The 16733-nt window shown below is 39.5% G+C and overlaps 1 protein-coding gene across 1 annotated transcript in view; it reads left to right on the top strand.

The window, feature by feature from the left end:
- The window catches only part of vwc2 (von Willebrand factor C domain containing 2), a 37461-nt gene extending 21223 nt beyond the window's left edge, over positions 1–16238 (top strand). Inside the window, exon 4 of the mRNA XM_034101280.1 lies at positions 15430–16238. Within this exon, the coding sequence (XP_033957171.1) occupies positions 15430–15581 (152 nt within the window). The 3' untranslated portion in view covers positions 15582–16238. The remainder of the gene's footprint in view (positions 1–15429) is intronic.
- The last annotated feature ends 495 nt before the right edge of the window (positions 16239–16733 follow it).

The following is a 16733-nucleotide window of genomic DNA, read 5'->3' as shown; positions in this document are numbered from 1 at the left end:
ATGGAACGTTTCTTGCACACATGCACTTTGGGAGTTGCAGTTAACTTCTCCCTCAAGTTGTTTTGGTAGACAGGTTTTACCTTTGATTTTTGCATAAGTTGTTCCTCTTCTGTATTGTGTTTCAACCAGGACAGTGTCATATCAGAACAGAAATAGTCTTATTTCCACAGTAAACATCTTCTCAACTCGCATTTTTATTGGTTTTCCATTTGCAAAAATTCTGAACCAATCGAACCAAGCATAGCTGATTTTTGAATTATAAAACACTACAAACCCCTGATTGGTAGAAGTGAATAGAAAATGCTGCACAACGGTTCATCTTGCAGACACCCGCCATTTTTAAATAGCTATACTATTGTCCACAGCAACTGAAGGCTTAGCAATACCACATTTGTATATACTTGACCCAGATTAAAAAAAAATGTCAGTCTGCAAAACAACTGACTACATTACATAGACTAGGCAATACACAGGACAAATCCAGAAGTCGATGTGATTGGCGGAAGAACAGTTCCAGCAGGTGTTCAAGATCATGTTGATTCAGTTTCATGAGGCCTCTCGCTCTGTTGATCAGCTGAGAGTCAGCCCTACACTGCACTACAGTACAAAATGAAATAGAATAAAGGACAATTTTTTTTTGTATTTTCTTTATTTACAACAAAGATATTAAAAAACAATTGCCATATAAAAAAGATAACTGAAACTTTGCACACACCAGTGTCCACAGTTTATTTTTAAGTTCAAAACGATTTGATTTGATTTATGAATGTCACTTCAAATAAATGAATCTGTATTTTCAATCCCAATTTACAAATCGTGTATCGGTCCAAAACACCTTTGAACTAAATTATATGTATTACTACATTGAACAACAAATGTGTTCAATACCATTGAGGACTCAAGTGCAAACATCAAAATTACAAAGAGGATTCTACTTACATTGGTAAATCAAAAGTGCTTCCCTACACAGTGCCTCTTGTGGACAGAGACACATGCAATTTCTAACAAGTATTATTATACATTGCCCATGCACCTATATGACACTTTGCTAAAATTAGAATCCTGTACCTACATCACCATGTCAGCTCGCTCACACACTCTTTAAGAGTAATCTGCAGGAACACACTGGTATTTATGAAGATGCGGAAAATAGCCTTTGGCAGCATTTACGCCTCATTTACTCAGCATTCAGGCTACAGGGTTTTTAAAGCAGCATTAGGTGAGATTTGCAGGTTAAAAATAAACATATGTTTATGGTTGGTGCCAATCATTAAGACTTCCTTTCTCGTATCCAGGCCTCCTACTGGTGTTTTCATATTTTCAGGTTACTTTGATTATCAGAGCTGTTCATTAAACAGAATCGTTTAGCAGTGTGTGTTTAACAGACTCTTATTGGACAGGGAGTATTTCTGGCTCTGATTTGATAAACAAGGGCTGGTTTGATTTTTAGCTTGTAAACAGGAAGTGTATACACTCTCCGCAATCGCCAAACATCTTAGTAAGTGTCAAACTCAGCTCACTGGTCACCTTCCACAGGATTTAATGGAGGTCTCTGTGCGGGTATAATCCATCGAAAACATGTCGCTTGGAGCACTTCATTGTCACATGCTTTCATTTGCATTGGCAGTTAATTTCACGCTAGACTTGACACCTTAAAGTAAACATAATATACAACGTGTTAAAAAAATTAACCGCACAGGGGATATCTTATTAAATAATTGGATGATACATTATACAGAAGTAAATGAGACATCACTCTAACCTAGTGATCTTCCTTCAGCTCGTATCAATATCAAAGCGATCACAGATCGGATTTCACTTTGTCTTTTATTCATGACACTTCCTCGCTAGGTATTACAGACGCCCTGATTTAAATGATGAGGCTCAATGATTGTCATCCTCCTTCTCGTCCCCGTTGATCATACAGCGCTCGATACGAGACAGCGCCTCAGTGGTACCTGTGTGATGAAATACTGACGGTGTTAAATGAGGTTACTGGAGGTCGTTTGAGAGTTCTTCGCTCAAGTGGTGTTGTTTGTCTTGTGTGCAGATGTTGTTTGAAACATGGACAGATGTTAAGACCTCCCAGGAACCCTAATGCACCTGAAGTGTCACATCAAAGCTGAGCTCATTAATGGGAAATAATGAATTCATTCAAATGAGTAAGGACACTGGAAAAAGGAAGAACACGATGTTTAGGAGCATAAAACATGTAAAAAGCACAGAAAATGAGAGGAAATTTAAGTAAGGTGGAAGATAGAGTTTAATAAAGAGGAAATTAGTCAAATTCTATTTCTCATTCAACAAAGTAGGTCCTTTTTTACCCTCATTCCCAGCCACTCTCCTGTTTACCATTTCCCTCCACATTGATATACATCACAATGAAATATTTCAATGTTTGATCAAATCATCAAATATGGACGAGTATTATCGCGGCCTTTTCAGGCATGCAAAATCAATGCCGATGACAGAGCATCCTGTCTCAGATGTGTCATTCAGCCTGTATATGAGGAGACACTCGAGGAAGAGCCAGGGGAGGAAGATGAAAGTGAGAGGTATCGCTAACATCCACCCCAGACAGTTGTTCATGAATATCAAAGAACAGCTGTGATGGAGGCAGGATCTCTTCATGTTTTACTCATTATCTAAAAGCAATGGAACACATTGCAATTACATAGTTGCATAAGTGTGTGTCTATCACTCACAGCGAAGTTTAATTAACAAATATCGATTAATCTGAGAGCACCTCTTCAATAAAAGTCAGAGGAAGGATACATGCTGCTTGTGGTGCTATTTCTTATTATATATATCTAAGTGTTTGTAGTAAATTCTAAGCCAAGTGTTGATTCTCTTTGAAGAATGCTTCTGGAGCAAAAAGAAGAAACACATCAATGCAGGAGAAGCCTCTCTCCTCCGAACCTCGCTCGTGCGTTCCCTTCCTCTTGTCCTTTGCTCTTGCAAGGGATCGCCTTGGCAACGCGTGAGGAAACAAGCGGTGCTCTTCAAGACTCAGACATTAGGGTCAACACTAATCTGGGGGGATGTGATAAACAGCCTGAAAATCACTTCAAATAGAGCAACACGAGACAAGCTAGCCTGGTTGCCAAGAGGGATAGAGACTCATTTATATTAAGAGAGGTATATTCATAGAGCACCTTTAAAGATGTGGCAGGTTTTTTTTTTTTTTTAAATGAATCCATTTTTTTTCCTAAACAACACAGAAGTAATAGGGGAGTTGTTTATAGGCCTATGGATTGGAAATTGTGTCCGTCTCTTCCTCACATCACAAAAAAAGAATAATGTAGCAGACAGCGGTGGTCGATAAATGTAATTCTCCTTCCTAAATGACTGTCCGCTAAGCCCTGCTTCCCTTAGTTACTGTTGCTACTGTTGCCAAGCTTTCTGCTCACACATCTCACATTTGTAGTTTACACGCAGAGTTTCCTGGTATTTCCAATGAAATTAGCCCAGTGACCTTAAAGGGGCCCTATTGTGCTCATTTTCAGGTTTTTATTTCTACTTAGTGTCTCTACTGTGACATGTTTCCAGGCTACAATGTTCAAAAAGCTCTTTCTTTTTCTCATACTCTGTCTGAAACCAGAGCCCAGTCTGCTCTGATTGGTTAGCTGACCTGCTCTGTTTGATTTTATCGTATTGGAGTGGAGGACGCCATTCTTCCTGCTGCACAGAGTACACACACACACACACACACACACACACACACACACACACACACACACACACACACACACACACACACACGCACGCACGCGCACGCACGCACGCACACACACACACACACACACACACACACACACACACACACACACACACACACACACACACACACACACACAGGCAGCACTGTGAGAGTCATGTTTTTTGACTTTTCCAGTGCTTTCAATACCATCAGACCTGCCCTGCTCAGCAGTAAGCTACTGGACATGCAGGTGGATGCTCCACTGGTGAGCTGGATAACCAACTATCTCACAGCTCGGCCACAGTACGTGAAGCTGCAGAACAACACCTCTGACATTATATTGAGCAGCACGGGGCACGGTCCTCTCTCCCTTCCTGTTCACAGTCTATACATCAGACTTCAGACACTGCTCACAGTCCTGCCATCTGCAGAAGTTCTCAGATGACTCTGCCATTGTGGGCTGTATCATCAGAGATCAGGAAGCTGAGTACAGTAGTGTGGTGGACAGTTTTGTGGAGGGGTCCGGTCAGAACCATCTGCAGCTCAACGTCACAAAAACTAAGGAGCTAGTGGTTGACTTCAGGAAGCGGAGTACCGCCCCAAGCCCAATTACCATCGTGGGCATGGATGTGGACATTGTGGACAGCTACAAGTTCCTGGGTGTCCACATAGACAATAAACTGGACTGGAGTAAAAACACTGACGCCCTATATAAGAAGGGCCAGAGTCGCCTGTATTTCCTCAGGAGACTCAGGTCCTTTAACGTCTGCAGCACTATGTTGCAGATGTTTTATGACTCGGTGGTCTCCAGTGTGATCTTCTTTGCTGTAGTGTGTTGGGGCAGCGGGGTGAAGACAGCTGATGCCAACAGACTCAACAAGCTCATCAGGAGAGCAGGCTCTGTCCTGGGAGTGGATCAGGAGTCGTTGGCAGTGGTGTTGGAGGGGAGAATGCTGAGGAAACTTCTCAGCATTCTGGACAACGGGTCCCACCCCCTGCATGCCACGCTGGTTTCCTACCGGAGCACTTTCAGCCACAGACTGAGATCACCGATAACCACCACACAGCGCCACAGGAGGTCTTTCCTCCCAGTGGCAATCAAACTTTTCATCATTACAATACACTCGCTGCTATATATATAACTATGTGCAATATTATTATTGTTATTATTATTATTAATAATGCTATGATAACGTGCAATTACGTAACTGCCACTACGTTTTATTTTTTGCACTACTAACTACTAAATACTGCTAATAATTGCATTGATTGTGTGACCATCTATGTTTCTATGTTTCACGTTGTCTGTAGATGTTTAATTGCTCTTTTTGCTGCACTTTTAGTGTACAGTGTTGCTGTTGTGCTGCTGTGTTTATTGTATTTTGTTACTCTGGCACAACAATTTCCTTCGGGATAAATAAAGTCTTATCTTATCTTATCTTGTTAACCGTTTAGAGATATCCAGCCCCTTAGCTATCACATACAATAAGTCAGAGCTAGCCAATAGAAGTGTGAGTGTTACATAGTGATGTCATAAGGTTACATAAGTGAACAAACGAGTCCAATGGAGGCGTTTCAGGCAGGGGGGGAGTGTGTGGGAGAGAAACTGCAGGGAACACAGGGATGTTAGCCTTTGCAGACAATATGAATAAGCCCCATACCAAAACAGCTAGACCATTCACTGCTTTTAAAGTCTAACAGTATTGTTTTATTGAAAATGTATTGTAACATCTACAAATAACACCATAACTGTTAAGGGTGCCTGAATTAAATTAAAAATAAGTTTACCCTTAACAGTTCTTTCATCTATAGGTCATAAAATGGCCTTTTGTGATTGGATACAGTATATTATCATATATTAAATATAGCTAATCCATATGCCAAAAACACTTTATATACAGTTTTAGACATACGAGAACATGTAATAATAAAAATACAATTTGTTCTAGGACCATGCTTGTCCTTGCTAATGTTTGCCTATATGAACAGCATTATTTTAATAATTTACGAGGGGAAATAATTTGAAGGATGAGGTATATATAATGAGTTTGGCAAACGTTAACTCTACCTAACAAACATTCCTGCAGTTGCTGGAGTGTAACCCTCCCTGAACCAAATACATTGCATTATCAAATAGTAAATGAACCATTATTGCTTCTTCAATTATGAACATAAAGCAAACATTATAATGAAAATAAATGAATTCAGTATAGATTATGTAATCAGGTATATAGCTAAATGGTACTTTTCCAGATAAATTCAAATGTAAGAGTAGAACATTTATCATTTATCTTTCACTTTCACCTTTGGATTAATATTGTTAATCAGACAGCTATATTTTAAAGTTAACGACTGCACTTCAGAGCTATGATTAAGGTAATAGTTAGTCATTATGTGTTATCAGTTACATAACTGCTAGGATTTTCAGCCAGGGTCTGCCAGCCGGGGGATTTTCGACAGAATAAAAGATACATTTTCCATAATACAGAAATGGAAAAATAACAACACATGAAGAAAAGATCAATCTTTTACATTGACGCCTTAGATCTAAGATTGAAATACTGTTTATCAGGTTTAAGTATAATCCGGACACTGCTGTGATGGCTGTGGAGGGTTTATGTCTCCGTCCCTGTAAAGGACATTGGTCGTGACGGTCTTTCTGCTTGTGTGCAGCTGTGTTGTTCAGCCACAAAGAAGATCAGTGTGCGCCTTAGCTGGAGACAACATATGCAAACAAACATTCACATAAGGTGGCACTTCATTAAAAGCTCTCTTTCCGCAGCTCTGATGCGAGTCGCTTCCAATTTAAAAGTCCGATCCCCATTTCACGCAGCACCTCTGAAAGAACTTATTCATGTTATTGTTAAACCATTGTCTCTCGGCGCAAAGTTCTCCCACTTCCTGTCTTTACAGAGCAAGGTCATTTTTATCCTGCATTTGTAATGCAAATGCACTCAAGAAATGCATTAAGATGAGTGATGTCTGCTATTCTTCTCTTTCCATTACCTTATAATGGAGCTCTGCAGTGTTTTTAAAAAAAAAACATTTCAGAATGAAGGGGTTTGTGATGATCGGGATGTGTCCTCGTTTCCCCGTCCATTATCTGGCCCTGCTACGGAGCCAAAAGCCACAGGTGCTAATGGCCATGTTTCACACGCTACCGATGCCAACTTCTAACACGCCGTTGTGACAGTTTGGGTCCAACTGTTCATGCACATGCACAGTCCATGTCTCTGCCTCTTGGTGCTGAAAAGCTCTTGTGAAGCCTGACGTGCCTATAAAAACCTCTTTCTGCCACGGAGAGTGAGAGGCAGTGAGTGATGGAGAGACGAGGATATATTATATTAATGAAGCATGACAAAAAGGTGGGTGTTATATGAACGGCAGAATAATAGGCTGACTGCAATGAGTAAACTCAGTGGTGAAGGATCCATGCATTAATTAACACAAATGAGTGTCATGCTGCTGTGAACGAGTGGCTGTCAGGCTGTGGTTTAATCCCAGCTCCAGGAGGAAGCACTTTTGATTTATTTTGTAAAGTGCATGGTTGTTTTCTCGCATTTTTCTCTGCTAGCATATCCTTGACATATGCGTCCTTTATTTGAGACACTGTGTTCTAAATGGCGCTAATGATGATGAATCAGTAGCGACAGCAGCCTGGGCCACAGGATGAGTTGTTATTCAGATAGGGTGTGTGCGTGTTCATCTGAAGACTTATAAATGTGTTAGGGTTGACATTTTGACAGGCCTCTGCAAACTGTTCCCATTGATTGATGTGCCAGCACGCTCCTTCTGGGTGCTGCGGTCCAATGAAATGCCGCGGCTGCAGCTGAAAGACTCCCCATTTATCAGCATCTTAATTATACAACAGAGTTGCTCAAGACCTTGTTAGTCTAAGGGAAATAGCCATTGTTATGCTATACCTGATGTTGTGGATGCAATTCCTGCAGTGTTTATATTTTGCAGTGTGGCTTGAGAGATAATGGATGATTTATGAGCTCTTTTTTCCGCCCATTGGTTGAGGACAGAGGCACTTTCACGGGACTAAAGTCTTCCCATCACACCTAGAATCAAAGAAGGTAATGCTGTATAGGTGATACAGTACAATAGGGACATTTATGTTTAATATCGTCGGCTTGGAAAGTGGATTTCTTTGTACACCCAATGTTGTCTGAACAGAGAAGTACAAATAAACCAGGCTCCGGTTGTAGTTCATTTTTCCGGGATGTATACAGGCTTCCTTTTTTACCTTCAACATCAACATTTCCATTAGTGGGATCCAAGATTCCCTTGGGGTGCACTTCAGAACTACTGTATATTAAAGCACTGCGTAAGAGTGCTTAATTAGTTTTGTATGCGCAATTCCCACTCTGTGTATTCCGACCTTGAAGTTATATATGAAGAAAGCTGCCTTCAGCAAGATTTCAGCTTTATTTGTGGGGTGGCAGATCTAAGGACTGTCGAATGAAATACAACACCTAATAACTCTCATGGCCACATCAAAAATGGAATCAACTCTGTGAGACTGAATTAGTTTTGGGCGATATGGAAAAAAAAGAAATACCTATATATTTATATTGCTGCCATATTGCTTTGATTGGTAGACTATCTATAATGACTATCTGTGCTTTCGCATTGAGAATATGTGATAAATAAAACCTCCATATGCCTTTACCCAAATATAATCCAAAAATATATCTAGTATCATATCATGATATTGATAAAATATGGATATGTTCCCCTCCCCTAGTTTGTTACTCATCTTAAAGATTTTTTTTTTTAAATCATGAAATCAGGCAACATAATGTTGATTGATCTAATGGCCCACCTATGATGCAATATCTTTATATTTGAAGTATTATGGACTGGGTATCTGTAGTGGAATTCCCCCCAAAAATGCTCTTTTAATTACTTCTAATGCGAACATATCCTAATTCTGCAGATTTACATTACAATCATTTAAATATCAAATGCAGGGTGACTTTTATAAAAAAGTATTCGTAGGAAACGTGTTCATCAGTGAGCTTGACACTGACTGCTATCATTAAAAGAATCTCTGTGATAAATGTTTTTTTTTAAGCAGCTGCTGGTCAGTTTGAAATATTGCAGGGAGTAATGGAAAGTCAGGAACAGCCATAGGAAGTTGTTAGATGAAGAACTGCAGTCTGCACACCTTCAACTTAACAAACTACTCTCACTCTTTTCAGAAAAAGCCAATTATAGCCTGACTTCTTAATTTAGTGCGAATGCTGATAACAGCATTCCAACTATCTGTTCTTCTACGCACAAAATTCTTTAATTTTATTCCGCCGGTTATTTTGCCGGTCTTCTTCTCCCACATTCCACATCGCAGAAACTCCGTTCAAACATCAAAACGTTCAGCTCGGAATCGATTGCTATTACTTTTCTTACTCATAACTTTCATAATTCCAGGGATACATCCCATAATTCATCAAATTTCTAACATGGAAGTCAATGGAGAAACTCTTCAGACTTGAACAATCTTCATGCAACTTCAACTGCTAACTGCTCCTTCATACTTTCACTCAGATTGAATTTTGCCTTCATATTTTCTTTAAAACCTGCCATAATTCCCAAACCCTACATTCCTGAGACATAATTTTTCATGAGAAACGTAGGAAAACATCTCGTAGCTTGAAAAATTAAATTAAGCAACATAATTAAACAAAATGCCTCTTGAGGGCATGAAGTGACAAAAACGTTCAACATGTCTCCATTAAACCCCATTGTAAGTTCAGCCTCATCTTTCCCCACCACAGCAGCCGCACACCTTTAGTTAATCTGCCAAAAGGCCACATTATTAACCCGAAAGTACACAAAAAGTACATTTCAGATGCTCAAGTTCCTTGACATGCTTCACGCTTTGAAATTTCACCGATATCTGTTACGGTTCTTCAACAAAACGTTCACATGTAAGAGGTTTATCTCTCATTCAGAACAATGAAAATGCTCTCCTCTCACTGATTACTGCACATCACCATGGAAACCTTTGATCTCAAGCTCAAAGTTCAAATATAAACACCTGTGTCATGGAACACGATGATGTCATAACTCCAACTGACATGTTCAGAGCAGCATACTTCAGATAATGGTTAATGGTCCTGCCCTCAACAGCTCTATGTCAATTATGGGGTGTCATCATATGCCGTTTCCATCCCTCGCCATAAAAGACGATGTCGCTATACATTAACTCCTATGAAAATCTTGAAAAAGTGCTCAAACTTCACGTGTTTGCTAACAGTCCAGCCGTGAAGACATCTACGGGACAGTTTTGAGATTTATTCAAATGCCGTTGCCATGGCAAAACAATGCTCGCCATGAAACACGGTTTTCTCATAACTTCAGTGAAAATGCTCCAGACGGCCCAAAACTTCACAAGTTTGGTAAGGATGCAGCCATCAACGCATCTAAGCGTATTATGGGATGTCATCAAATGCCGTTGGCATGGCGACAGATCATTCGCCATCAAGTTAGTTCAAAAGTTTGCAGTTCAAATATTCTGCTGCTTTTCCAAGCCTTTTCACTTTATTTTCTTCTCTTATCACACATTCAAGCCCCCAGTGTTCATGTATCATTTCAAGCTAATTCTACACTTTTCTTCTTACAACAAATGTTGATGGTTGCGTATTTTTCTTTGCCTTTTATAAAACTATTTTAGGAAACAATCAATGAAAGCTCAGACATGAGATTTTCCACTGAGAGAAATAAAAATGAAGGACAGCACATTTGGGCTCTTGTGTTCATTATTTTATTTGAATGCCTGCACTCAAGTTTGCTGGGATGTCATTAAACTTAAAATAAAAACACAGGATGACTTTGGCGCTGAACTCCATATGGGAATGTGGTCACTGCAACAGACATGGTGTCTAAAAGTTGCAGAAAAACAATTACCGAATTCCTGTCCTTTCAAACTAGCTTGTGTCTTATTTGCCTGTATATGTATTTTCACATAGAGGGTTTTCTTTTATCAGTCTTTGTGAACATCTGAAATAGCCTTTATGGCTGGGTTGTTCTGCTCACATCCTCTTACAGTACATACTGTACGCTCATATGACTAAATGTACAGTAGGGTGCTACCAATTAAAATGTCATTCTTTTCTGAGAGCGTTTTTATAATTCTGATGAAGGGCTATGGTGGCAAACAGATGCCAACACGCTACAATGTCCCAAAACATTTCCATTAGGAGAAATGCTGCAGATCAGAAATTATGCAAATGTCACAAAACACATGCAAATGACTTCGTTAGCTAGCTAGCTAACAGAAGATCTGAAAGAATATTGTAAGGAATCATGCTATGACTTAAAATATACAGCCAAATGCTTAACAAAACACTTTTAGGGGATCAAAATGTTGCAAACAACCTTCATTAAGTCAATAAACATGCATAAAAGGTTAAAGTTCCTTGACGAAAATATGGACAACATCCTAACTAGAATTCACCATGAGGTAGAGATCTGTCAATCAAAAAGTAGCTATGCACCAGAGCATATACTTCTTCATTGTCTATTTGACTCTAAATGGGACCATCATTTACTAAGTGAACTGCTGTATTGAAGAAGAGAAGTGCAAGACACCATAAACCCAGGGAAATGTTTACTGAGACACATCAAAGAAGAAGTAGGGTCATCTTTTCGTCAACTTCTATACAATTATAGTGCAGGGTTAAGGCACTTCCGCCTTGGCTTCACTTTTCAGGCCCGGAGATGGCTGCTTGGCTGTTAAAAGCTAAAAGGATAATAAAGATAAGGTAATTCTAGCCTGCACAAGTCAACAGCAAGGGCTCTAATCCTTTTAACGTTAGTTTGTGTCCCCTGCTACCTTTAATTAGCCTGAAACACTCTTTATCAGTAATTCCACTTTTACACAGCAATCCCCAATGCTGACATCAGCCAATATTACTTCCCATAAGGGGGTCATTTCTATTTCCCAGCGTACTCATTCTTGTAGATTGGTAATAGCTGTCTTTACAGTTCAAATTGCAAAAGTATGTTGGGAGATGGAAACTTCAAATTCAGTTCGAATGGATAAAAAACCATTCAGTTACTGTGTTGATGTTCTCATAGAAATTTGAGTGCATAGGTGTAAAATATCTGTAGGTCATAAGCTGTATGTAGGTGGGTGATTTGAACATATTGACCCAGGGTAAAAAAACATTGCTGAAAACATAAAACAGTTTGGAAGGTCTCCTTAATGTGTCATGTTAAGAGGATGTTTTATTGAGCCGGGGAGAAAAGGACACTCAGGACTTGGATACGTTCCCAGCATTGCTCAATAGTACATATAGTGCAAAACAAAGAACCTGAGAGAATAATTGGGCTATAGGCAAGGCAAGGCAAGTTTATTTATATAGCACTTTTCAAGACAAGGCAATTCAAATTGCTTTACAAAAAATGAAAGACATTAAGAAAATGGCATTTAAAATCAGTCATTAAAAAGCAAAGATAATAAAAAAAACATTAAAAGAAAAAATACATGGATAAAAGCTACAGTGCAGTCTAAGATATGAATAGTTCAATTAAAAGCAGCGACAAAAAGAAAAGTCTTCAGCCTGGATTTAAAAGTAGTCAGAGTTGAGGCGGACCTGCAGGTTTCAGGGAGTTTGTTCCAGATACTTGGAGCATAATAACTGAACGCTGCTTCTCCATGTTTAGTTCTGACTCTGGGGACAGAAAGCTGACCAGTCCCTGAAGACCTGAGAGATCTGGATGGTTCATAATTTAGCAGGAGGTCAGAAATGTATTTTGGGCCTAAACCATTCAGTGCTTTATAAACCAGCAGCAGTATTTTGAAATCTATTCTTTGACACACAGGAAGCCAGTGTAAAGACTTCAGAACAGGAATGATGTGATCCACTTTCTTAGTGTTAGTGAGGACTCGAGCAGCGGCGTTCTGAATCAGCTGCAGCTTCCTAATAGATTCTTTAGTGAGACCTGTGAAGACACCATTGCAGTAGTCCAGTCTACTGAAGATAAAAGCATGGACACGTTTTTCCAAATCCTGCTGTGACATTAGTCTTTTAATCCTAGATATGTTCTTTAGGTGATAGTAGGCTGATTTAGTAACTGTTTTAATGTGACTGTTGAAACTCAGGTCAGAGTCCATGACTACACCTAGATTTCTGGCTTTATCTGTTGTTTTGAACATTGCAGACTGAAGCTCAGCGCTAACTTTTAAACATTCTGCCTTGGCTCCAAAAACCATTACCTCAGTTTTATCTTTGTTTAATTGGAGTAAATTAGAATAATACTAACACTGAAGTTCTGCCACTGTCTGTGTTTAAGTGGATGTCATTGAATACCTTTACAAGAGCAGTCTCAGTGCTGTGGTTTGGACGAAAGCCTGACTGGAACACATCAAAACAGTTATTTAAATGCAAGAAAATACTCAACTGTTGAAAAACAACTTTTTCAATGATTTTACCTAGAGATGGGAGGTTTGTAATTGTTTGTAATTGTTCATTACTGAAGCGTCTAGATTATGCTTTTTTTAAGAGCGGTTTAATGACTGCAGTTTTCAGGGCCTGTAGAAAAATACCTGAGTGAAGAGATGTGTTTACTATATGAAGTAGATCTGAGGCCATGCAAGGCAAAACATCTTTGAAAAATCCTGTTGGAATAATATCAAGGCAGCAGGAGGAGGACTTCAGAAGTTGAATAATGTCCTCTAAGTTTTTATCATTAATCTGATGGAATTGTGTCATGGTGTTTGACTTGATGTTAAGTGGACACAGAGACAACACATTTGCTGTACCTGATGCAGAGGCACTGACTGCTTGTCTGATTTTCTGAATTTTGTCAGTGAAAAAGAAGGCAAAATAATTGCACGCCCTGGTGGATAGAAATTCAGAGGCTACTGACACTGGGGGGTTAGTTAGTCTGTCGACGGTAATATAGGGGTGTCCTTTATTGTTTATGAAGTACATTTTTCATTTGTAACACTCTCTTCTTTCAGATGTTATATATTGTCTTTTATCTCAACTAACTAGCTGCCTCCAATCATTGAACTGACATTTGATCATACACTTTGTTGTATTTTATACCTGAACGGACAAGGGTGACTGTGGGAACCTTGGAAGAGCACAAAGGAGTGTGACTTTGTATTGTGTGATCAGTCGTTAAACCCTTTTTTTTCCACATTGCACATGGTGTCTTTCGTAGGTCTACTAGCAGAAAAATATCACAGGCGAGTGTGACCTCAACCGTTTTCTTTAAAAAGACTCGAACACCAATAGATGGATTATTTATCTGGTCAGAAATTGAACAATAAAAAATGAACAGACTTATCATGAAGTGTCTGTTGACTTAGTTTGACCAGAGCACAGTTTTTAAATCACGGAAGCAAAGAAAATCATGCAATTTAAAGACGCCCTATTATGCTTTAAAGGGGACCTATCATGCAAAATACAAATTTGTATGTCTTTTATCCATAAATATGTGGCCCCGGTGTGTCAGGGAACTCACACGGCGTCAGAAAATAAAACTTTCTCTTTCCTCCGTACCCACATCGGGGGTACAACGAGCGGATACAGATTTGCTGACGATATTACGTAATTTCGGATGGTGGACCTACAGAGAGTTGCTATCAGAAACAATGCCTGACGTGTTTTGGACGTAATATGGTATTTTTTTACATTAGCAAGCATCGCTAACACTCAGAGCTAACCTGTACTGGAGAGCACATGTGTTTAAAAAGCAGGAAATAAAAAAAGGAACTCACCTTGTGGTAAACCCGCAAGAGAAAAAGCATTTGAGCTCCATACTGTTTCAGAAATAATCCTTGATGTGGTTTAGAACATGATGGCATTTTATCACAGCAGAATGTAACTTTATCTCCGGTAGAATTCTGATCAGGCATTAGCCCCGCCTCCTTTTTTTTTAAAGCTAAGGACCCAAAATCCGCGTTTCTCTAACAGGGCTGGAATAGAGGAATATGATGGATGTCTTGTATTTTTAGAAAAACACATCATAGACATGTTTTTATTAGGGCTGTCAAGTTAACGCGTTAATAACGTGTTAACGCAAAAACAAATTAACGCCACTAATTATTTTAACGCGATTAACGCATGTGTATTTTTTTTCCTCGGCCGCCCCGTAGTTTCAGAGCGCATCGAGTTTAAAATACCATCTGCTGACAGCCCCGCTCCTGCCGCCCGCTTGTGGCAGACCCTATGGGCAGACCACACTTCCATCCTCACCGGCAGGCACCGACTGGCCATCGGGAGGACCGGGAGGGTGTGTGTTTGTGTGGCCCGAGCGAGCGAGCGAGAGAGAGACCTTACGTGCATTGTTGTTGTTGTTGTTAGCATCTGGTGCTAGCAAACTGCGCTAACGGATATAAGTGTCCTGCCTGAAACTTCTCCATTGGACTGATTTGTTAACTTCCGTAACAGTTGCGTTACTATTGGCTAGTGTTCCAACACAGTGTACGTGGTAGGCTAAGGGGCGGAACATCCGTAAGTTGTTGACCAATCACAACAGAGCCGGCCAGCTAACCAATCAGAGGAGACTGGGCTCTGGTTTCAGACAGAGGGTGAAAAGAGGTGCGGCAGCATGAGAAAAATAAAGAGCTTTTTGAACAATAAAGCATGGAAACATGTCAAAGAAGTGGTACAAAATATAATTATGAACTTATATATATAATTTTGAACAAAATAATTATGTTCATTTCAATTTAGCTACATTTAGCTTTTTTTTGTGCCTTTCCACAGGTCCAAATTGCTACGCAGACACTTCTGTGATACCGGCTGGGCGCGAGGTGAAGATTGATGAGTGTACAATCTGCTACTGCACATATGAGGAGGGCACATGGCAGATTGAGCGTCAGGCCACCTGCAGTAAGAACGAATGCCAGCGGAGCTAAAGACTGGCACAGTCAGAGGGTACTTTGGCACGCAACACCAGCGCCAATCCGCATGTAAACTCTCAGCCTTTCACCCTCTCTACCGGACACCAGTGTCGGACAGCAGCCCTCCAGCATTTCAGCATTTATAGTCACTTCTGTATTACTGAAAAAAAAAAAAATGCTTTTATGAAAGTTTATAATCCACACACAGAATATCTATTTATCTATGTATTAAATTATGTATGAATATATTCAAATACATTAATGCTGAACTAGTGAACAAATATTTTTTATAGGCTCTGTATTTTATTAAGCAATGTATTGGACCAGAGGTCAATAAAAACAGAATGTATAGAATACACACAGCTGTCTTTTGAGGGAATAACCTCAACTTCTCGACATGTGGGGACAAATCCTGACACCCGTCCCCCTACCACCAAAGTGCAGACTAGACTGTTAGATCCATTTCAGAAGAATGGGTAAAGATTTGCTGTGTATAGAACGATGAAGTGGAGACTCAACAACAACAACAACAACAACAGAGAAAAAAACAAGGGAATTCAATAGGACTTGGACTGTTTCCTGATTTCTTTTATCTCTTTTAGATGTTCAAATGTGTGTTTTGATTTTAAAGTGCTTTTTTGTATTTCTTGGTACTGTGTGTTCATGTTTCAAATAAATGCCATTCTGCACTCTGTAATCGCTCAAATGGTATACTCTGTACTTTCCACAGAGTCAACATGGTAACTGTGATGACAGTGTTTTACTGACTTCAAATGATACTGAGATGGAACTAGCAACTTAATTTCCTCCACAAATGATGTGTTTCAAATATCACAGGTAGCCTTTGAATGCGACAAACCTGAACAAATGCACTCTTTAGATGTTAGCATGTTTTGGCTTTTAAGCTCCAGGATGAGAACTGTGTGTGATCGCTTCAGGTAAATAGTTAATGAGTTGTCATGAGGATATTAAGTTATTCAGCATTGCTGTGGTTTAATTTTTAATAGCAAAAAGCATCCCCACAGAGGTTGGAATACAGATTCTCAATAGTTGCCTTAGGTTTTCAACTCCATTAATAAAAGCCAGACTGGACCTTCGAATGTCAGTGATCCCAATTTGTTTCAGAAATTTGGAAAATGAAAGGTCACAAGACTCGTCTTCATCTTC

The sequence above is a fragment of the Pseudochaenichthys georgianus genome, chromosome 15, assembly GCF_902827115.2.
Source record: "Pseudochaenichthys georgianus chromosome 15, fPseGeo1.2, whole genome shotgun sequence".
NCBI classification, from domain to species: Eukaryota; Metazoa; Chordata; class Actinopteri; order Perciformes; family Channichthyidae; genus Pseudochaenichthys; species Pseudochaenichthys georgianus.
This window is presented reverse-complemented; position numbering and strand designations above follow the sequence as displayed.